A 23,198-nucleotide genomic window follows, 5' to 3' on the forward strand; every position below is an offset into this window, starting at 1 on the left:
CAGAGTTTACATCTGACATCCGCCACATCCAAGGTCGCGACAACGTCGTTGCTGACGCGCTCTCCAGTGCAAACATTTGCCATCTAGAATCCTCCGCAGTGGTCGACTTCAAGGAAATGGCGAGCGCTCAGCAGACGGACAGCGAGCTGCAGAACCTGTGTAACGCACCAGGTGGACTCGAGTTCCGGATAATCGGACTACCGATGTGCGACACGGAGCTCCTGTGCGACATCTCCACCGGAACGCCGCGACCTTACGTACCTGAACCTTATCGACACAAGGTGTTCGACACCCTTCGCAAGCTCTCCCATCCGGGAATCAAGGCAACTCAGCACCTGCTGACCACAAAATTCGTCTGGCCCTCCATCAGCCGGGATGTCCGGCACTGGACAAAGGCCTGCCTTCAGTGCCAACGCTCCAAGGTTCACCGGCACACAGTCACGCCCCTAGCAAACTTCCCACTGCCGGACAACCGATTCGAGCATGTGCACCTAGATATCGTAGGACCTCTTCCACCATCCGAAGGTTACACGTATCTCCTCACTATGGTGGATCGATTTACACGCTGGCCAGCAGCCGTCCCAATCATAGATGCCACAGCGCCAACCGTCGCTCACTGTTTCATCTCTACATGGATCTCCCGCTTCGGAGTGCCGTCCCGGGTAACAACTGACCGGGGTCGCCAGTTTGAGTGAAATCTGTTCCGGGAACTGACGCAACTCCTTGGCGCGACGCACCTGCACACCACGGCCTACCACCCTTCAGCCAACGGTCTCGTCAAACGACTCCATCGCCACTTGAAGTCCGCCCTCACGGCCCACGGTGACAGCATCCACTGGACAGAGACCCTATCCCTAGTTCTCCTTGGCATCCGCTCAGCATATAAGTCCGACCTCGGGTGCACTAGTGCGGAACTGGTGTACGGAACATCTCTCAGGCTACCTGGACAGTTTTTCGAGCACGTGCAAGACCGACTGCCAGATCCAATAAACTATGTCGACCGACTGCGTGCAGTGATGGACAGCCTTCGGCCAACGGCCACCAGGACATCAAAGAGCAACCGCCCTCATGTCAGCGAGAACCTGACACATTGTACACACGTTTCTGTCAGGCACGGTCCCATAAAGCGCCCTCTTCAAGCCCCCTACGACGGTCCTTTCCGCGTGTTAAAACGCGAACCAAAACACTTCACACTCCAAGTTAGAGGCCGAGAGGAGGTGATTTGTTTGGACCGTCTCAAGCCCGCCCACATCGAGACATCACCCCCCAGGCCTACGACGACGGAACCCGCCACGGACGTCAAAGGGGGCAATCACAGCAAAACACCCTCGCATTCCCCGCTCCTCGCTCCCAGAAAGGCAGGTGCTCCGGACCCCCGGGGCAAGCAGGGCTCTCCGGCGGCTTCAAGGAATCCCCATCCGGGACAAACGACACGTTACGGCCGCAGAGTTCGCTGGCCTGATCAGCTCGTTCTCAACGAAACACAGCGTTCGCCTGCTCACTGGGGAGGGAGTGCTGTGGCGGCCCGTGGCCCGTCTAGACATGCTCCAGACAGCGGACGGTCCTGCGACGAAGACGGCGCAGGCGGACAGCGGCCGTAGGGGTGAAACCCGGCACCACGCATTCCGGAGGGGGAGAGCTTGGTGGCGGAGCGTCCGGGGACCGTCAGCTCAAGAGCCAGACGGCTTAATGGGTCCTCCCTCGCCTACGTAAAGACAGCTCGACGAGAGGGAATCTTCGTCTGGGGCTCGAGAAGAAAACACGTCTATTAGTCCGCCTGTTAGCTTTGATTATTAAACCTATGTAGTCCTTGTTAAAACAGTTATCTTGTTTTACTTTACCTATACTGAAGTTCCTTCGCGACTACAATTCTATCAATGAAAATTTCTTCTGCAGGAATGCACGCTCAGTAGAATCAATCTTCCAAGACACCAGTGGAAGCGGACGTCAAGTAAACTGCTTCGTGATTTACGGCACTTACCTCACCATTTTAATGACGACTAAAATAACGTCACGAAATATTGTGTTTCACGGGGTCCGGAAGATGTTGTAAAGGTTGTTACATTACAGTTCCCAGAAAACAAACTCCGTTGCCATATTTTCGGAAGTACTGACACGCATAATGTTGTAGGTACAGCTTAGGAGGAATATGATGAAAACCATCAGAAGAAATAGGAAGACGTTTATTTGCAATGAGGACGCTATGAATGAACGGGGTTTAGCGACGGCAAGTTATGAGCGTTCGGGAATTTATAAGTTCACGTGATTGCTAACTACGGACATGCGTTTTTGTCGGGAGATGGTGTTGCGGTGATGACCTGATATTGGATGACTCGTGGCGGACGAACAAGCAAGTTTCTTCTCAGCGAATGGTAAGTGTCCAGTGTCAAGCACAACACGTGGCTACCGACGTTGTCGACGTTTCATACACTTACCGCTTTCGACAAAAGTCCTGGCACCTGGGCTAACTTTCTGGAAAGACTCGAAGTCTTCCTTGAGTCCAACGCCATCATGAACAGTAATTGAAAACGATCCACTATTCAATCTGTGGGTGGCGAAACGTATCTGCATCTGCAAAGTCATGGGCGATGCATACTCTAAGTGGCTGGAAGTTTACATGATGCCTGCCACGACGTCCAAACACGTCATTGACGTTCTTCAGTCTCTTTTACCTACTTTTGCCCTACCGAAAATACTTTTATCTGATAACGCACCAAATCTTGCTTCAAACAAAATAAACAAGTTTTTGAAGAAAAAAAGAAAAACCGGCATCGGGCATCACATTAGTGCACCATACCATCCTGCAACTAACGGGCAAGCAGAACAGATGGTGTGCGAAACGAAAAAAAAAAAAAGCCCTTTTGAAGCTTACGGAAGGAGCAGTTCAGTGAAGAATCGCCAGGTTGTTGTTCCAGCAGCACGCGACGGTCTCATCTTACACAGAAAAAAACCCTCCGAAGCAATATTCGGCGGAGGAAGAGCCACACCCCTCGATCTCATGATACTATGGCCTACAAACGAAGATCGAGAGATTCCCAGATCGGGAGTAATTGCAGTTTATTCGGTCGGACAACTCGTCTACGTAAGGAATTTCAGCGGAAGTCGGGCCTTCCATGTAAAACTTGAGTAGAAAAGGCGCTATGTTGGTTGACCCGAAGGTGTCATCTCTCTGAATACGTTGAATATCAATGCCCTTGAGTGTAAATATAACTAAATCACAAAACTCTCTTTGTGTATTGTGTAACTGCCCTTGTATTTCATAGTAGAAGCTATGGTGGTGATTTGGACCTTTCACACGAGGCTCCCTTTTCGCCTCATACTGTCACGAATGACAAGTGATGAGGCAATAACAACTGAAGAAACTAAACGTATAATGGGGGCGAACCTGTGCCCAAAAATAAAAAGGAAACAGAAGACAACAGCAGAGCTAAGCGGGCGTCAAAGTCAGCGAAAGAGCAGGGTCGAACGCTGGGGCGAAACTGACTGTGGCTCGCCTCGCGGAGCCCCTTATGTACATCCGTGGGCTTCTCGAATAATCAGCGTAGAAAGTTCGACGCATAGAACATTCGGACCTCGAACAAGCCCCAACAGGATTCTCGAATTTACCAGAATACTAGTCTGCAGGAATAAACAAAAAAATGCGTCGCTCCCAGGAATCGAACCCTGGCTTTTCGCGTGGGAGCCAGGTACGATAACCGTTAGGCCACGCGCGCGCTGCCTACTTGGGTAGTTGCGCGCGCGGCAATACTCCTTTGAGGTTGAAGTATGCTTCAAAAACCTTTTGGAACGGGGACACTTTACGTCAACGAGGCCATTTGTTCCAAGTAGTCAATCAGGGAATGCTGCTAGAAATCCGTCCCTCCTATTAACGGATAAGCCGCACTTCTGCACAGTGCAGTTTTCCTGTTCCACAAACAGTTATAAAGCAGCATCCTCATTGATTCTACCATATTCTGTTGCGGGTGAAGAAAGTCTTTGGGTACACGATACTTGAAACAAGTCTGGCACCGTACATTGTGGTTCGACACCCACTAATGCCGTCGTCCTTATAGAGCCTCATCATTTAATCATTACCTCGTCACCTCATATTGCTCTTCATCAACAGTAAGTACAATAGGCTACCACCATATTACAATCCAAGAATTAAAAAATTGAGTCGTTCAGTCCTTCAACAAGTTTATTATTTATATAATGTTATTACGTTACATTACCTCGAGATGATTGACATCCATAGTCGATCCTCAAATACTTATACCTGTATATAAATTGGATGCACAAGGGGAGGGGGGGGGGGGGGGGGGTGGGGTCGGTGGCCGAGTGCATGGTCTAGCGCAGCTCGCGCTGCAGAAGCCACCCCGCCCCGGCCCGTTTCGATTTGGAAGAGCATCATACCGGCGTGCGGTCGTGTATCACTACTGCATGGTGCACGTTAAAGACCCCAAGTTTGCGGTTGTACCGCACTGGCTAAATTGCTCATCTACAGCTGAGAGTCAGACGCCCACTAAGGCGGACTAACTTCCGGCTGTATAAACATACACATAACCATTTGCAATTAGACGCATAATACCAAAGAGCACAGCGTGCCGCCTCTTTTCTTTGGAGGCCTTTTTTTAAACCAGCGCAAGCTCGCGCGTTCTCTCTTTTGAGACGGTTAGAACGGTCGCGCATAAAACCCGCGTTTCTCCTACCCGGCCGCTTCCTCCTCTCATTATGTGTAGTTGGTTATAACTAAATAAGCTATAATAATGGTGTATTATTCATATTTACTTTCAGTTTCAGTCAAGGAAAAAGAGTTTCGCCGGAACTAGAGCAAATAAATTATCTGCGCCGACAGTGTTGTGAACGCCGCCATTCTGGTGCTTGTGCAGAGCAGGCGCAACTGCCGATCGTCATGATTCAAAAGTGCGACATCCTCAGCATTAGATTCGGTGTTAGGAAGCTCATGTAATGTTGCTTTGCTTTGTCGCACACTGTTTAAAGTGGAGGACGGAAAAGCGTTTCATGTGATTTCAGATAAAGTTTCAAATAACCGGCAACCATGATTTTAAGCCATAATATGGCCAAGTGTAGCTACTCTGACGCGTAGCTTATTTAATGACACTATTCATGCTCTTGTTCAAGAGGCTTGTAATACCTGGAGGGGTTATGACGTAAGCCCCGTGGATTCCACAAGCCACTACCTTTTGACATCTGCCTCTTCCTCATTGTTCCCGCTTGTGCCAGGAAGTTAGCTACGGTTCAGAGTAACGACACTTGGCCATATTGTGGCTTAAAATCATGGTTGGCAGTTACCTGAAGCTTTATCTAAAATCACAGGAAACGCTTTTCCGTCCCCCACAAATGTTTAAACAACCCGCGACAGAGCATTGCAATATTGCATCAGCTTCCTAGTACCGCACCTAATGCTGAGGAAGTCATACTTTTGATCATGACGATCGGCAGTTGTGTTTGCTCTGAACAAGACCCAAAATGGCGACGCCTAAAACAATTTTGGGGAACGGAGTGCCGATACTTTAGAGCCAATGAGGTAGAGGGGCTTAGAGTGATAAACGGGGGTTCCGGTCTGCACTCGAAAGTGACCCCCATAAGGGGGCTACCATTGTATGCAAATTTGACCACCCGTCACATGACCGAACCAAATACGTGGCGTCACGGGAAAGATGGCAGCGCCCATGCAGTGGCTGGCCCCAGCTGGGCCGGAGCTTTTCGGATGCTTTGTTGGTTGTCGTTCGTCTCGGCGAGTTGATTTCAGACGCGGAAGCCGTCATATGAGGCCGGTCGAAAGCGAGTTCAGAGTTCAACGTGGTGTTTGACGTAGGTATAACGTGAAAATACGGAGGACTGGTGTGCATTTTGCTGGTGACCGACCGGGATATTGCCACGGAAGAGACAATCTGACCTACGTTGCTCGGGCCTCGGATTGATTCGGATACCGCTTGGATAAAATTTAAGGCGACGTTTCTGTGCTCTCGTTGACCATCGGAATCTTCGAGGTTTGCAGTGAAGCGTGTGCAATATCATTTAGATACACAGTTTAGCGACGGAAATTGCGTGAGTCGTGCTTGGCGGTGTGCGATCGTGGTGCAGCCTCGGTCAAATGACCAAGGGCTCACTTTGGTTGTGCGGCGCACCGGAAGGCTGCCTTGAAGCTGGTAGTTCCCGTGCCGTGCTAAATGATGCTGTGCTGCTTCCCAAATTGTTCCGGCGTAGACGTGCACTTTCACGGAGCACAGGTGTGCGGCACACCGAAGAGCTGCCTTCAAGCTGGTAGTTCCTGTGCCATGCTTTAGGTGGTGCTGTGCTGCTTCCGAAATTGTTCCGGCGTAGACGCGCACTTTCACGGAGCATAGGTGTTGCAGTTGGTATTGATCCCGCTGGTCTGTCACACGTTTCGTCAACACAAACGTTTCATCCACACTCGTTATGCGACTTGCAAGCTTTACGGACATTTTATCGAGCGTGTTACCTACCCAGCTCATGCCGCTTTGTGGCAACAGTCTGCAGTGGCTCATTACCAGAAAAGTGGTCCGACATCCATTTCAGTTCAGTTCGTCCACGGCAGTTGCCAAACCCCAAAGGAGAGGATTTATTCGCACAGAATGCCACTAAAGCAATGCAGCTTCTTCAGTGGTCAGGATAGACTCTCTTCTGCGAGTTTTGTTATATTAATTGTCACGGATCCTTGTTTCACTCCTATCTTCTATCAATATTCACTATTCTGGAATACTGCAGGTAATGCTCGGCTGTCATCGTATGTTCTGGTGGAGGTGCTGGGTACTTTACCCCTAGCCCTTCACTCTGTGTGAACCCGGCGGCTCCTCAGCCGAGTTGCCCGATAATGAGACACAAGTGGCTGACTATCCTCCGTCTTATACCCCCGCGAGCCGCAAGCAAAGTCCTAACCCGAGCCTGGCAGAACAACCGCAAGGCAAGCGAGTACCACAAGGAGTAACCTCGGAAATACACCACGAAGCACCTGAAATCCGAGCCAGTTGCTGCTACCAGGAAAAACCACCGGAATTCGGTCTCCTGCCAGAAAAACCGAAGCTGACTAAGCCAACAATGACAAACCTGTAGCAGCAAACCGTGTCCCCTCCCACCATTGTTTGCATACCCGTCGCAAATCACACTCTGACGCTTTTTCACGCAAGGTGTATGAAGACGTCAAGGACTGGATTGAACAATATGACAGTGTCGCCCGCCACATTGGGTGGACAAACAAACAGCTCCTGCAGGACCTACACTTCTCAAGGATAAACTGCCGGCGCTGGTCTGAGAACCATGGATCCTCCTCAAGGGGCCCTGCAAGCACTTTTTTACTGGTTTTTAATTTGCACCAAACCTGAGCGTACTGATTATAGTAACGTAATGTAACTTTTCTTTTCTCGAATTTCGCTTTATTTTAAAAGTTATAGGCAAATTAAAATTACAAAAACAAGCAAAAAATAACCTCCCTCATGACGTCCTTGGTTGCTTGAGTGGCCGTGAACTAGAGGAGGGATAGTCAGCTCAGCGAGCGCTCACGGCTGCCGCACTGCGTGTCGACCGCGCGAGAGGGCGCCACTAAAGCGTGTTCTGGATAGGCTGTATACAGCGGGCAGCCAGAGGGGCTCTCATTGCATTTGCTGCGCGATTAAACATTAACTTGGCATGACACTTCATTGGCCACAAACGACAGCAAACACGGGGAAAAGACCAGTTCAGGATGGGAGCCACTTCACGCTGCCGTACCGCGAAATGGCCAAAACGCAAGACAAAGCTACTCGCTGAAGACCTTCGGAACGCTCGGAGCCGGTCGGATCCTCCAGTCCGTAAACGACCGCAGCGCCGCCGCGTACATCCGGGATCTTTCCGTGTCGGCGCCTGATCCCACTACTCTTTTCTAGTATGCGCCGCCTTTTCCATCGCTTGGTGGCAGGTATGTCGACGGGTCATTACTTATTTCCGTACTTTATAAACTGCATTTGTTTCTTTTCTGATCTAATATACTGAACAAAAACTACTTTTATAAATAATTGAAACGGTTCGCGCCACTTATGTTTTGTATTTCGACTAAAAAGAAGCTTCTAGCGGCTCTGACCAGTAGTAAGCCCAGGACCAAAGACGTCACATTTTGCGCGCTTTCAGTACCGCGGGTCGCCCCGGTCGGTGGAGGAGGTTTCCGCGTCGCCCGGTGAAAATATGATGCACTGATATTTAGTTACTCTCTCCGTGCCCGCTGGCTTGCCCGAACCCCAAGAGACGTGGAAACTGCGAAAAAGGTAGACGCTTAAATATGATTGCAGGGCCCCTTTAACGACATGGGAAGTTTGTAAGATCGAGCTGAAGCGCACATTCGTCAGCCAACATCAACGAGAGACAGACGCATTCTTGATTCTGTCCAGGACACTGCCCCAACGAGGGCGCCACCGCACTCGTGGAGGATGTTTTGCGCTTGATTGAGCGCCCACGCCCACGCCGACCTTGATGCTACAGAAGACAAGAACCTAAGAATCCCATGTCCCTCACGTGAGGGACAACAGCTTAGGCAGCATTGTTCGCAACCCCACAACAACAGTCGAAGTGTTCATATCACCGAGGCTTCCAACATTGAATGTGCACTGCATGCCCGAGCCTGTCACTATGAACAACTTCCCGGCGTCTCGACACTCGAGTTGTCCAGCTGCTATTTCGACGCCAGCCTCCCAGGCATCCGCGACATCATCCACGTGTTGTCTGGGAGGAGATCAGAAAGCTACTTCCTGCCATCAGTTGCCCGGCTTTTATTTTGATTGCCGAGATTGTTTCGGAACACGTTTGACAGGTATTTCAACCGAGACTTCTGCGAGCGAAGCAGCATCTGACAAATCAAGGGCAACTTACGCCGCAATGTCATGACGACCGCCACCGGCTGCCCCTTAGTATTCAATGCCAATTCAATGAGACACCCCAACGCCGAAGCATTCCCGACATCGTGTGTAGGTCTGTGCTCAACAAAGTACACCGAGGAAAACGTAGGTGATCCAAATGGCCGACCGAAAACCACTTTGCTACCACTGCATGAAGCCGACCATGTCTACCAAAGCTGCCTGTACCAATAAATTGGTCTGCGAGGGTTTGTGCCGAACGACCCTCAATCACGTCTCGAGGAGCGACCATGGGAGATTAAGGATTACCTTCGGCGACCTTTGCTCCTGATGCCGAGGTGCTCAATTGAAGATGCTGAATCCCTGATTACCCCGAAGCTCCTGATGTCCATCACCTCAACGAGAGGTAAGCACGACAAAGCAGGTGAGCGGCAATGCAGTGACAGTGGATTTGGTGTCGGTTGTTGTCCAAGGACAATACCTAAAAATTTGCTGACACCAATTATCTGTGTCCACTCCATGAAGCACACAATTTCCAACTTTGAGGGAGAATGCCGCTGAATGACTTGAAGGAATAGAATGGTTGGTTGCTCTCAAAAGTGAACTGCAAGCATCACCAGACTTGGATAGCAAACAAACATTGTTGCCAGCTATCAAGGCAACGGTACAGCAAAAGGCACAGCCACGTAAGCAACACATGCCCGAGCTTGCTGCATTGATGTGGAAAACTACAAGGAAAATTTTCGGATTAGAAGCCAGCCCTGGCAGCTTCAGTGCATCAGACGTCAGTGGCCGCACATGACGTATGATTACAAGACAGCATCAGTCGGTCAAAGTTGCCACTCGACCAAACTGAACACCGACGTGCCAGGAGCGTCATCCGACAACAAGGTCCACAGGTACTACGACTGAACGCCTGACACCAGACTGTCGCAGAAAGAACTCGTTATGGAATCATTTACTAAGAATCAATAATTATGTAATCAAGTGGAAATAAACATATTTGATACGCTAACCAGATAAACATATTTTCGCTTGCCTTCACGCCTCGAGAGTCTATACACCGAGAATTGTGTTCACTGCACGCTCTGGGCCTTACGAGGACACTCGCATCTCTGACACTTCAATATTAATTAATGGGACATACCAGACTGGCAGACTTGTTGCATGGGGCTGCACTCGTTCAACCTTTCCTGAACATGTGGTGCATCCGAAAACGAACTCCAGTGATGTGAAAATGTTATTTATTAATTTATTCCCTCCAAGGGCCTTCGTAGGCATTCCAGAGAGGATACTTAAAACTACACACATGATAATAACATTAAAGCACACTACTGTAACTTGTTAATTGGAAAAACAAACACACCTCTGAGCATATAGTTTAATAGTATGTGTTGATGCATTGTTATATAGCAGGACACTTCCTATACGTATGACACAATAGAACCTTTGCAGAACCCCATCAAGCAACATAACTGTCACCATTTTTTTCGGCGTAAAGCACACGAATGGGCCCCAGTTCACGTCGAACGGTATAGTCAGTTACAGGTTAAGAAGGTAGCGGCAAATTCCCCTCAAAGGGAATCAGATATTCCCCCGCCACCTCCGCATCCAATAGCGTCCCACCGTTTCCGTGACGTCGCGGCCAACGCGCGAGGAGGGTCTTGCCTCTCTGTACATATTTGCTTTAGCTTTCGACTTTGACTTAGCATTGTGGAAGCCACGAGAGGGAGATTAGAGTTCTCCCCCACCGACGGAAACAAATACGACTTTCGGGGATCAGCTTCCCCCCCGATGAATACAAAGGCTGCTTTCAGAGACAAGTGGGAATCCATTGAAACGGAACAAGGAGCGTTTCCAGTGAACTCTTCTTTCGACTGCGGAGAGATTTGAGACGGGCGCATCACACTTGTGGGAGGAGCTTCTCCTACCTTCTTGACTTGTAACTGACTATAATGCAGCATTCGGGTCCAGTAGGTACCGAGCCAAATTCACAGGGATGGTGGACATAACATTCTTGTCGAACAAATGCCCAAAGTATGAAAGCCTGGAGTAATTAGAGTAGTAGCTACTGTAATTTGTTTCATCAGAATTTGGTAGACGGCAAAGGCTAAAGTCTCGGTGAGTCAATACACACATTGGGGAGAGGCACATGACAACATATCATCAGAGTGCTCGTCTGCACAGATTTGTCACACACCTTTGCTCCGTCTCTGATTGGCTCGAGGGGGCTGTGGCGGCTGGCCTTTTCCAAGTTACGGTGATACGAAGTATAGGCAGCCCACACTTTTGAAAAGAGTCTATTGAAGAGGCCGAAAGGAATGGTAGTCAACATTTTTGAACAAGACTGCTCTCCAGGCAAGGGATGAACACAAATATGAATCATCTTATCCAGGTAATTAGAACAATTAAAATATTGACCGACTAATACAATGCACTCTTGATGGAAAAGAGTATTGCTGCAATAAGTCCTACGAAAGAGAAAAAATGTGCAGTTAATCTATGCATGCACCAAAACAGTTGTTCTTATAGCAAGTCGAATAGCTTTGAAGCAGGTGCCTGCAACGATTTATTCTTCCCCACACTCAATAAAGCGTCATCCTCGTTGCTGAAAATGAGTGTGCACTATGCACTCACAAAAAAAAAGGAAGAAAAGCGATCGAATGTAGAATCGTGGGTTAGCACAAAAGGTTAAAATCGCAGGAGCTTCCTCGCTAAAATTTGCTATGGTTGTTCGGTGACGCAGGGCTGAAACAACTTCCCCTAGGCCCTAACGCGACTGATACATTTCGCCTCGATTCTCGGATATTTCAACGTTCAAACAAAGCTAAGAGAATGCAAAAATTTCATGTTAAAAGCACTCAAAGTTCTATCGATCCTCGAACACATCCCGGAGTGGACCTTTACCGAGAAGCGTTCTGCGCACGCGCGAGCGCCCGATGCCAAGCGGCGGAAGTCGGAACGAAAAATCGAGGAAATTCGGAAGGAGGCTGCATATCAGCGAGTAGAACACGTAACTGCAGCATATATATAATTGGGTTACACAAAAAACGAACGTCGACGGAAAGGAAAACACGACGCTTGGGTGGACGCCACGGATGCCCTTTTAAAATCGCGTTGGGCAGGCGCCGCTGCTGAGAGAGCGAAGAAACTGGTAGCGTACGTAGCTCCCATTATCGATTGGTGGCGCAGGTAGGTCACTTCCTCGATTTTTAGTTCGTGCAGCCACCGCCTGGTGCCGTCGGTATGTGGAAAAGGTCCATTCGAGCACCGGTACGCCGATGCAGAGCTGCTTTCTCACAGGCGTTAGTATAAAGATGGAAAAAGACAAGCGCCGAAAGATCAGGACAAGGTAAGAAGACGACAACACAAGGCGCACTCGCAACTGAAGATGATCGAGAGCGATCTTGCGCAAAAACAGTATAAAGTCTCATTCCTTCATATTTTCACATTATACCTGCGTCAGCGAGCACGAAGAAGCCCGAAGTCGTCGGAAAGCAGCTGCACATCACGGCTACCTCGCACCAAACAAACTCGCATCCGCCAGCTCTGGGCGTTGCCATCTTACCTGTGACGTCACGGCTCTTGGGAGGTCACGTGACGAGTGGTCACATTTGCGTAAAACATGGCGGCAACCGGGGGGGGGTACCACTTCCGAACTTCCGGTTTATCACTCCAGAGCCGTATATGTAGAGAGTTTGGGATGCGCCATTGGCCGAAAGCGGGCTGGGCGTGTTCCAGGGCGTCTTCAGAAATTCGAATGTGACCAACCAGAAGCCGGAAATAATACCCTGGCGGTGGTCGCGAGAAACGAACCTGATAACTGCATTGAAGTAACTCTCGATGGCTGAAAATATGGTACACGTGATGTTTCAATCACGTTCATCCAAAATGATGGTGGAAGAGTGCGACTAGCGGAACGATCGACATAATCCGTACGCCAAGCGCCGAGGGCCGGGAATCTGCCGTCTGAGCGGTCACACTCTGTCCGCGCAAAACAGAGTTGAGCGGCGCATTCGTTTCTTACATTTTTCTGCATGATCATGATGAAAACAACACGTGCACCCTATTTTCAACCACAAGGAGTTACTACACTTCACTCTTAGGCGCCTATTAAAACCATATACGAACATAGACTTTTGATCAGAACTGTTTCTCGCTACCACCGCTAGGGGATTCTTTTTGGCTTCTGGTTGGTCAAGAGAGCATGCCAAGCCCTCTTTCCGAGTCTGCCGCTCACCCTGGCTCTGCCCGCTCCTCCCATTGCCCAAACTCTCTACATATACGGCTCTGTATCACTCTAAGCCCCTCTACCTCGTTGTTTAGAGCTCATTTAGTGACTCTAGGCATGAAGTGAACTCGGGTGTATTCGGTGTATTATTTTCCTCTTCGTCTTTATTGTTTATTGATTTCAATCATATCGAATAATGAACACAATATATCACGCTACGCGTGTGTAATTATTTGTCTTAGACTTATTAACATGACCCAGTACTTAAACCATTCATTTATCGATAGTAAATCTTTCAATAATAATAATTGGGTTGTGGGGATATTTATACGGCCTGTAGTTGGTCAGCCATTAACGTTGCGACGAGTCACACGCTGTAGATGATCAATTTAGCCAGTGCAGTACAACCGCTAGCCTGGGGTCTTTAACGTGCACCACGCAGTAGTGATACACGACCGCACGCCGGTACGATGCTCATCCAGATCGAAACGGGCAGGAGTGGGGCTCAAACCCAGGATCCCTGGGTTCTGCAGCGCGAGCTTTCGCTCCACTTTCAATATATTTATTAAATGTGAAGGTAAAAAGACTCGGGGATTGATGATGATACAGACGCCAACGCCGCCCTCGGAAATGTTTTGAACACTAGAGATCAGCAGTTAGTCTGCCATCCGCCAAGTAGCGCAACAGAACACCCAAAAAGTTTTAATTGTTTTTAAAATTAGCTAAGCTCTACACCCAATAAAAAAAACAAAGCAAGATCATTGTGAAAATTTAATGCATCGCAATGTATATCTATTCCAAACAATAAATGTTATTAGATGCCAATAAATCTGTTTGATGTCCAAAAAAGATATGCGTCAAAAACAGGTAAGTTCAAAGGGCTCCTGGAGCGTTATGACTTTGAAAATGAAAAAACAAAAGCCATTAACCTTTTGGGCAACCATTGTAGCTCTAAATGTTATAAACAATTTTATCATAGCTTAATTATTTCCTCAGCGGCATTTGAAGTACCATGACTCGAAGCACAAAAAAGTGCTACGTTTGATATAAAATATCTAAACAAAAAAAATTTACACAACATTAAATTTTTTTCTGCATATTACCAATTAGAAGCACTACATCTGTAGCTAATTTAATTTCCCTAGCGCTTGTCATTAAAAACATTTGTGCTGAAAAATGTCAATTTTAGGGTAATGTCTGGAGGGATGAAAAAAACAAAGTAGTGCAAATACCAAAAAGTGTATCGTTACATTCTGCTCCGACATATAATATATATAATAACTGTTTATTTCCATTACACCTAATGGTGGAGCCAGGAAAAAAAGCCGCGCTACGCGGCTTGACGAGTTCTTGGCCCCAGTACATTCTGCAGAAGCGTCGGAAATATCAATATACAAAAAAATCGTGCATAATCACAATGAATACGAAAAAAAACAACAAAGAAAACAACATGAAACTAGAAAACGCCACTGAGCACCATATAAGTTGACATTCGCAAATCAACACAAAACACTTTTAAACTAAGAAAAAAGAAATCGCATCAATCTATATATTGTCACGGATGGTGACTAATAAACAAGAAATAAACAGGAATAAATAAACGTTTAATGTGGCGAACTTGTGCCAAAAATAAAAGGGTACAAAAGAAAGATAACAACAGAGCGTCGCGGGCGTCGAAGGCGGCGAAGCAGCACGATCAAACGCTGAGGCGAGACTGACTCGACAAGGTCGCGGGCGGCCTCTTATCTAGAGTGAGTCACTATAGGAACCGTGCGCATCTAATTCAAGCCCCGACCAGGGCGCCCCTAGCGGCAAACGGGTCCATCGCATCGGGGAGCTTCTGCCAGTCGCTGCGTTGGTTGTGCGTTGTAGTGGGTTAGCCGGTTAGCGTTGTAATTTCTGAGATGGCTATTCCGCACCAAGAAAGCCGCAACAATTGCTGCGTGGTCGGCTGCAACAGTACGTCGAAGATCGCACACGGCAGGAAGTACTACATCGTCCCTTCGAAGCCGTACGGCCGTACGAGGCGGAGTACTGCGCGACCTGCAGGTGCGACTTGTGCGTCCATACAGGTTAGTGGCGTTTCTTACCTTTCTGTTCGCGCCTTGTTTAAGCTGCTGACGAATAATACAATTAACTTTTTTCTATTCTAGCGACGATGGAACCGCATCGACACCGACGGCAAACTCTAAAGTATGCGGCAAATACTTCACCGGAATCGAGAAGCGGAGTGCGGTCGCCCACCTAAGCCTACACTTGGATGTTTCCATCAGGCTACAAGAAGATAGTAGTGGGAATCGCGGAACGGCGCGAAAAAAATCGCCCAGTTATTGTCAAGCTGATTCAGAAATAAACGTACATAATTACCACGGTCCACTCAACGCCAACTACATTTTTTTGCGGGCACGCTTAATTTTGTTAGCGGTGTACGGCGCTCCGTGACATCCACTTGTCCGTCGAAACGGACCTCCTTCACGTCGTACACGCGGCCAGATTCACGAAGGAGTTTTCCCTTCTTCATACTGGTACCACGGAAGAAGCTTTCTAGATTCGTAACCGCCTTAGACCCCGTCGTAATCACCCCGGGAACACTGTCCACTGTGCTGCTCATCGCCATTGCTTCCCCCCGATGATTCTGCACCGGCTACCGAAGAAGTTTTCCGGATTCGTAATCGCCCTCTGTCCTCTGTGGTGTTCGTTGCTATTACTTCCCGATGATTCTGCGCCGACGGCACCGGCTACCGAAGGAACTTTCCGAATTCGTAACTGCCTTAAATTCCTTCGTAATCACGACGGGGACACTGTCTGACGTGCTGTTCGTCGCCATTGCCCCCCGATGCTCCTGCGGCGGCTACCGCTAGGTCGCGGCGAACAATAGGCGACCGCCGCGACACGGCCGGCATGCTCGCTTCCTATCTCGAAGATTCGGCGGAGAAGGTTCGAGCGTAGCGCGCTTGGGGCGAGAATGAACAAGCACTTTCTAGAACAACGAAAGCAGGGATAAACGATAGTTATGCCCGCAGCAAGAATAAACGAGAACATTCTACAAGTCTGTGACCCTGCGCGCGGCATTATCCCCCCCTTTAAAAGCGCATCGTCCCGATGCAGCACAAAACAAAAAAAAATAAAACCAAAACAAAACGACAGCAGAATCGCGAGCCGCAGTTCACAGTTCACAGTTCAGAGTTCAGAGTTCAGAGTTCACAGTTCACTCGTCGACAAGAGTAAAAAGTTCTATCGTTCGTAATACGGCTTCAGCCGGACGACGTGTACCACCTCGGGTCGCGGCTGACGTCTTGCAGATGGGCGCGTTCCGTCGGGAAGGACTTCGTAGTTCAGATCGCCGAGCCGTCGGATGATCTTGTAGGGTCCGAAATAGCGTTTCAGAAGCTTCTCGCTGAGACCGCGGCGCCGTATTGGTGTCCAGACCCACACCCGGTCTCCGGGTTGAAAGTGGGCGTCACGCCGGCGAAGATTGTAGCGGCCGGCGTCGACACGTTGCTGGTCTTGAATTCGTAGTCTGGCTAGCTGGCGGACCTCTTCTGCCCGTTGAGCAACCACCTGGGCGTCATCGCTCCTGTCGTCGACTGACTCGTGCGGCAACATAGAGTCCAGCATAGTCGTCACCGCCCGGCCGTACACCAGCTGGAAGGGTGTCACTCCTGTGGTCTCTTGCACTGCGGTGTTGTAGGCGAACGTGACGTAGGGCAGCACTTCGTCCCAGGTCTTGTGCTCCACGTCGACGTACATAGAGACCATGTCGGCGATTGTTTTGTTAAGCCGCTCCGTCAACCCATTGGTCTGCGGATGGTATGCCGTTGTTCGACGGTGTTCCGTGTGGCTTAGACGAAGGATCTCTTGGGTCAACTGTGCCATGAACGACGACCCTCGGTCTGTAATCAGTACTTCGGGGGCGCCATGCCGGAGGACGATGGACTCGATGAAGAACTTGGCGACTTCGACCGCAGTCCCCGACGGAAGGGCTTTCGTCTCGGCGTAACGAGTAAGATAATCGGTGGCGACGATTATCCAGCGGTTCCCCATCGTCGACGGTGGAAAAGGACCCAGCAAATCCATTCCAATTTGCTGGAAGGGCTTGGTTGGCGGGGTAATCGGCTGGAGGAGACCTGCTGGCTTTGACGGCGGTTTCTTGCGTCGCTGGCACTCATGGCACGATCGTGTGTAGAGATGGACGGTCTTCGGAAGCTTTGGCCAGTAGTACTTGTCACGAATCCGGGCAAGGGTCCTGCTGTAGCCGAGGTGTCCGGCTGTTGGGTCGTCGTGGCACGCTTGAAAAATTTCTTCTCGGAGGTTGGCGGGGACAACCAGTAGCCAAGGAGTTTCGCTGGTTCCGAAATTCTTTCTGAAGAGCACGCCTCCCCGTAGGACAAAGCTCGGTAGGTCCCGAGAAAAGACCCGTGGGACAGAGCTTCCTCGACCTTCGAGGTGGTCGATCACGGAGCTAAGTTCCGCGTCGTCGCGTTGCAGTGCCCTCATGTCGGTAGCGTTAACTGCGCCTAGAAAAAAGGAGTCGTCATCGTCGTCGGCGCCGGAGATTGGAGGTTCGACTGGAGCCCTAGACAAACAGTCAGCGTCATTATGCTTGCGGCCGGACTTATGCACAACGGTTACGTCGAATTCCTGCAGTCGAAGGCTCCAGCGGGCGAGGCGTCCGGACGGATCCTTGAGGTTTGCGAGCCAGCAGAGGGCGTGGTGGTCTGTGACCACGCGAAACGGGATCCCATACAAGTACGGGCGGAACTTGGTTATCGCCCAGACAACAGCAAGACATTCTTTGTCGGTCGTTGAATAATTTTGTTCTGCCTTAGACAGCGTCCGGCTTGCGTAAGCTATTACTCTCTCTGCCCCTTCTTGTCGCTGAACGAGTACCGCACCGAGACCGGTATTGCTGGCGTCCGTGTGGATTTCAGTCTCCGCCGACTGGTCAAAATGTCCGAGGATAGGGGGCGACTGGAGCCTTCGCTTGAGTTCGCCGAACGCTTGCTCTTGCTCCTCTCCCCACTGGAACTGCACGTCGTCTTTCGTCAGATGCGTCAGCGGTGCAGAAATTTGTGCAAAGTCACGAACGAAACGTCTGTAATAGGCGCACAGCCCAAGAAATCTTCGAACGGTCTTCTTGTCTGATGGCTTCGGGAACTCGGCGACAGCGGACGTTTTTGCGGGATCAGGGCTTACACCCTGCGCACTCACGACGTGGCCCAAGAATTTCAGCTCACCATAGGCGAACCGACACTTGGAAGGCTTGAGGGTCAGCCCAGCAGCCTTGAAGGCCTGTAGCACGGCTCGCAGTCGTCTCAGATGCTCGTCAAATTCGCTTGCGAACACCACAACATCGTCGAGGTAGACGAGACAGCTTTGCCATTTCAAGCCGGCAAGGACGGTGTCCATAACGCGCTGGAAGGTTGCCGGCGCTGTGCACAGCCCGAACGGCATTACTTTAAACTCATACAGTCCATCCGGCGTGACGAAGGCTGTCTTCTCACGATCTCGTTCGTCGACCTCAATCTGCCAGTACCCGCTCTTTAAGTCCATCGACGAAAAGTATCGGGCGTGGCGCAGCCGGTCCAGGGTGTCGTCGATCCGTGGCAGCGGGTAGACGTCCTTTTTTGTTACGGCGTTCAGTCGGCGATAGTCCACGCAGAACCGAAGAGTCCCGTCTTTCTTTTTCACCAGGACTACCGGTGAAGCCCACGGACTGCTTGAGGGCTGGACAATGTCGTCGTTGAGCATTTCTTGTACCTGCTGCTGGATGGCTTCCCTTTCTTTCACGGAGACCCTGTACGGCGGCCGATGCACAGGGAGCGCGTCGTCATCAGTAATTATCCGATGTTTCGCAACCGTCGTTTGGCGCACCTTCGACGACGCGGAGAAGCACTCACTGAACTCGGCGAGAAGGTCACGAAGTTGTCGTCGTTGTGGGGCTGGGAGGGACGGGTCGATGTCGAGCTCTGAGGACGTGATTGTCTTGTTCTGCGTCGGAGAGGCGTCTCCTGAGATCACGGCGATCGCGGCTGAGTCTTGAATTTCCTCGACGTAGCCCACGGCTGTACCCTTCGTAAGGTGCTGCGACTCTTGCCGGAAGTTGGTGACAAGGGCTACGGTACGCCCGTCCTGGAGCTCTGTTACGCCTCTTGCAATGCCAATCCCTCGTCCGAGGAGAAGTTGGACGCTTCCTTCCAGCAGTGCTACACCGCAGGTGGCTCCTTCGGTCCCGACGGGCACAAAGACACTCGACAGCGGCGGCAGGTTTACGTGGCTGACGAGGACTCGCGCTGCAGCTAACGTAGGTTTGGGATTTTCCACCGATGGCACAGGCTTCCGAAGCGTCAGCTTGTTCTCCGCAAGGTCGATGATGGCGCCGTATTCACACAGGAAGTCCATTCCGAGAATGACGTCCCTCGAGCAGTCTTGCAGAACGACGAACTTCACAGGGCATGTTTCGCCGTGAATCTCGACGCGAGCGGTGCATCTCCCGACTGGTGTAATCAGGTGTCCTCCGGCGGTTCTTATTTGTGGTCCATCCCACGGCGTTATGACTTTTCGAAGGCGGCGCGAGAGCCTCCCACTCAAGACTGAGTAGTCTGCTCCGGTGTCCACGAGTGCCGATTCGTCGAGGCCGTCGATCACAACGTTCAGGTTGTTGGACACCGATGCAGGAGCGTCGTTGTGATGCGTGGCGTCGGGAGAGTGGGAGCGCTCCGTCGTTCTTGGAGGCTCTTTACGTCGGTCGTCTTCGGCAACTCCACCTCCAGGGGTTGCCGCGCCTAGTTTCCCCGGCGAGGAGCAAGGGGTGATAGGCTTTCACGTCGGGGTCGGTGCATCGGCGAAGCCGGACGTCGTGGCGATGGCGACCGGAACTCTCGGCGGGAGGCAGGCTCGGGGGACTGAGGTCGTCGAAGGTACTCGTCGATCTCCCGAGGGCGTTCACCGTAACGGGGGCGTGGGTCATTTGGGTGGAACCCCCGCAGTCCGAGTCGCCGGTATGGGCATTGGCGGTAGGTGTGGTTCGCTTCCCCGCAGTGGAAACACAAAGGACGTCGGTCGGGTGTTCGCCACACGTCGGTCTTCCGAGGTGCGCGGGGCTCTTGGCCGGCGTACTGAGCCTGGTCGTCGCGGCGGCGGTCGTGCTGCAGCGCAGGAGAACGACGTCGGGGCGGCGCAACATAGGCTGGAGGAGGAGGCGGTGGCCGTCGGGCCACTGCGGCGTAGGTCAGGGCGGGCTCTTCGGGTGGTGCTACGCTGGCAGGAGCCTCCGGTTGAATTGCCCGCTGGACTTCTTCGCGCACCACTTCGGCTATCGACAGCTCAGCCGGCTGGTTGGCAGCAGGCAGCAGTTTCCGGAGCTCCTCCCGGACGATGTCGCGGACAATTGCACGAATATTGTCAGCACGGGCGCCGCCTTCGTCGAATCGGGAAGGTGTCAGCGTCGACGCAACAGGCGTGCCGGCAAGTCGGTTGTAGTGGCTGGCTCGGATTGACAGGGCACGCTCGATGTTGGTTGCCTCGGTAACGAATTCCCCGACAGTTGTTGGTGGGTTGCGAACAAGGCCGCCGAAGATGTCACTCCTCACTCCTCTCATCAGCACGCGCAGCTTCTTCTCCTCGGTGGACTGAGGGTCGGCGCGGTTGCTCAGGCGGAGGACGTCTTCAACGAAGCTGGTGACCGTTTCGTTGGGCCCTTGGGTTCGTACTTGCAGAAGGTCTTCCGCTCGCTGTCGTCGTGTCTGGTTCGTAAATGTGTCTTTCAGGCCGGCGATGCAGGTGTCCCAAGACGTAAGCGACGCCTCGTGGTTCTCGAACCACTGCCTCGCGGTACCCTCCAAAGAGAAGTAGAGGTTTTGGAGGCGCTGCTCAGTGGTCCATCCATTATGGCGTGCTACACGTTCGTAGTGCTGCAGCCAGTCTTCTACATCCTCATAAATTTCACCGTGGAACGGCGTCGGCACACGGGGAACCACGGGCAGGAAGACGTAGGACGGTGCTGCTTGGGGGATTTCCGTCGGCTGCGCCGTGGAGTCCATTGTCGGCTTGGGTGGCTTCTTGGCGTTGTCCGGCAGGGGACCAAACTCTGGTGGTTGTCCTCGGAGACGCTGGCTTGCCCGGGGCCCTGTCTCTTCTTCAAAAGGTCGTCTTGGAGTGGGGCTTGCCGAACGGGTCCTCGGAGGGGTACGGCGAAGAGGCATAAGGTGTTACCCCGCACCTCCACCAAAAATGTCACGGATGGTGACTAATAAACAAGAAATAAACAGGAATAAATAAACGTTTAATGTGGCGAACTTGTGCCAAAAATAAAAGGGTACAAAAGAAAGATAACAACAGAGCGTCGCGGGCGTCGAAGGCGGCGAAGCAGCACGATCAAACGCTGAGGCGAGACTGACTCGACAAGGTCGCGGGCGGCCTCTTATCTAGAGTGAGTCACTATCTCGAAGATTCGGCGGAGAAGGTTCGAGCGTAGCGCGCTTGGGGCGAGAATGAACAAGCACTTTCTAGAACAACGAAAGCAGGGACAAACGATAGTTATGCCCGCAGCAAGAATAAACGAGAACATTCTACAAGTCTGTGACCCTGCGCGCGGCAATATGCAAAATCATGCATGACAGATCGCAATCCACCCAGGCTTAATCTATCTATAAAGACACCTTTAGAATGCAATACATTTAGAAGCTTTGGGATTCGGTATGCTAACATTTCCTTACCAGTGTTTAGCCGACACGTTGGTACGTGCCAGTAATCTGGATTACGAATTTGGTATTGTACGATATGTTGTTGCAAAGCAGACAATTCTACCAGGGATGAAGTGCTGTAAAGAAATTCTGTTCTAAGTTTTGTGGATAGCCTATAGTTATAAAGATTGTGAATACTGAGTATATGATAACTTTTAAACAGGTTTTCCGTGTGCGAAAGATGAGGTACGTTTGCAATTACTCGCAACATTCTTTTTTGAAGCAGGTGCACCTTCTCAAGATTAGTTGCAGTGGTAGTACCCCAAACTAACGAACAATAATTTAAATGGGAATAAAATAATGATTTGTATAATAATATTTTAACAGATGTAGGAAGTAAATACCGATGCCGACATATAATACCCACAGTTCTTGACAATTTTTTATTTAAATGTTCAATATGGCTATCCCAGGACATATTCTGGGAAAACACTACTCCAAGTGTTTTAAAATTATCAGTTAATTCAATATTTACCGAGTTTAAAGTAATGGTGTTTATTGGAGGAAGAAATTTATGCTTAGGTCGAAATAGTACGGCTTTAGTTTTACTTGTATTTATTTTTAAAGCGTTCTTTTTTGTCCATACCGATATCTGACCTAACAATAGGTTTACTTTTGACACGAGCTCCTCAGGATCGTCCGCAGCATACAGAAGTGTTGTATCGTCAGCATATATTATCAATTTAGTTGTTTGGTCAATATTCACAATGTCATTTACATATACGTTGAAGAGAAAAGGGCCTAATATACTTCCTTGTGGTACTCCAGAGACTATGGGTTTTATACTGGATGAAAAATTACTACAGCACACATATTGTTTACGATTTTTGAGATATCCCTAGCAAAAATAACGGTTTGAAATCAGTCCGGAAAGTGAAATCCGGACTAAGATCAAACCGGAGTCACACCGGAGAGGCGGCTTCCGGTTCGCACAAACCGTGAATTTTCATATCCGGTTCAAAGTCAAATTGGAGGAATTCCGGAGAGGCGAATTCCGGTTCGGTCAAACCGTGATTTTCCTAATCCGGTTCAAAGTCAAAGTGGAGGAATTCCGGACACGCAAATTCCGGTTCGCTCTAACCGTGAATTTCCTAATCCGGTTCAAAGTCAAATTGGAGGAATTCCGGACAGACAGATTCCAGTTCGCACAAACCGTGATTTTCCCAGTCCGCTTCAAAGTCAAATTGGAGGAATTCCAGACCGTCAAATTCCGGTTCACACAAACCGTGATTTTCCTAATTGGCGAACAAACCGTGATTTTTGGAGTCCGGTTCAAAGTACAATTGAAGGAATTCCAGATACACAATATGCGGTTCGAACAAACCATTCCTTGTCAAATTCGGTTAAAAAACAAACTGGACAAAGTCTAGACTGAAA

At 50.1% G+C, this 23,198-nt stretch overlaps 1 protein-coding gene across 1 annotated transcript in view; it reads right to left on the reverse strand.

Moving 5' to 3' along the window:
* The window catches only part of LOC120848988, a gene marked incomplete at its 5' end in the record, with an annotated part of 39,534 nt that extends 17,268 nt beyond the window's left edge, over nucleotides 1-22,266 (reverse strand). The window contains 2 exons of the mRNA XM_042286287.1: nucleotides 21,663-21,789; nucleotides 22,015-22,266. Of these exons, the coding sequence (XP_042142221.1) occupies nucleotides 21,663-21,789; nucleotides 22,015-22,266 (379 nt within the window). The remainder of the gene's footprint in view (nucleotides 1-21,662; nucleotides 21,790-22,014) is intronic.
* Between the last annotated feature and the right edge of the window lie 932 nt (nucleotides 22,267-23,198).

This window comes from Ixodes scapularis, unplaced genomic scaffold (genome assembly GCF_016920785.2).
Source record: "Ixodes scapularis isolate PalLabHiFi unplaced genomic scaffold, ASM1692078v2 PGA_scaffold7__128_contigs__length_106722199, whole genome shotgun sequence".
In the NCBI taxonomy this organism is placed as follows: Eukaryota; Metazoa; Arthropoda; class Arachnida; order Ixodida; family Ixodidae; genus Ixodes; species Ixodes scapularis.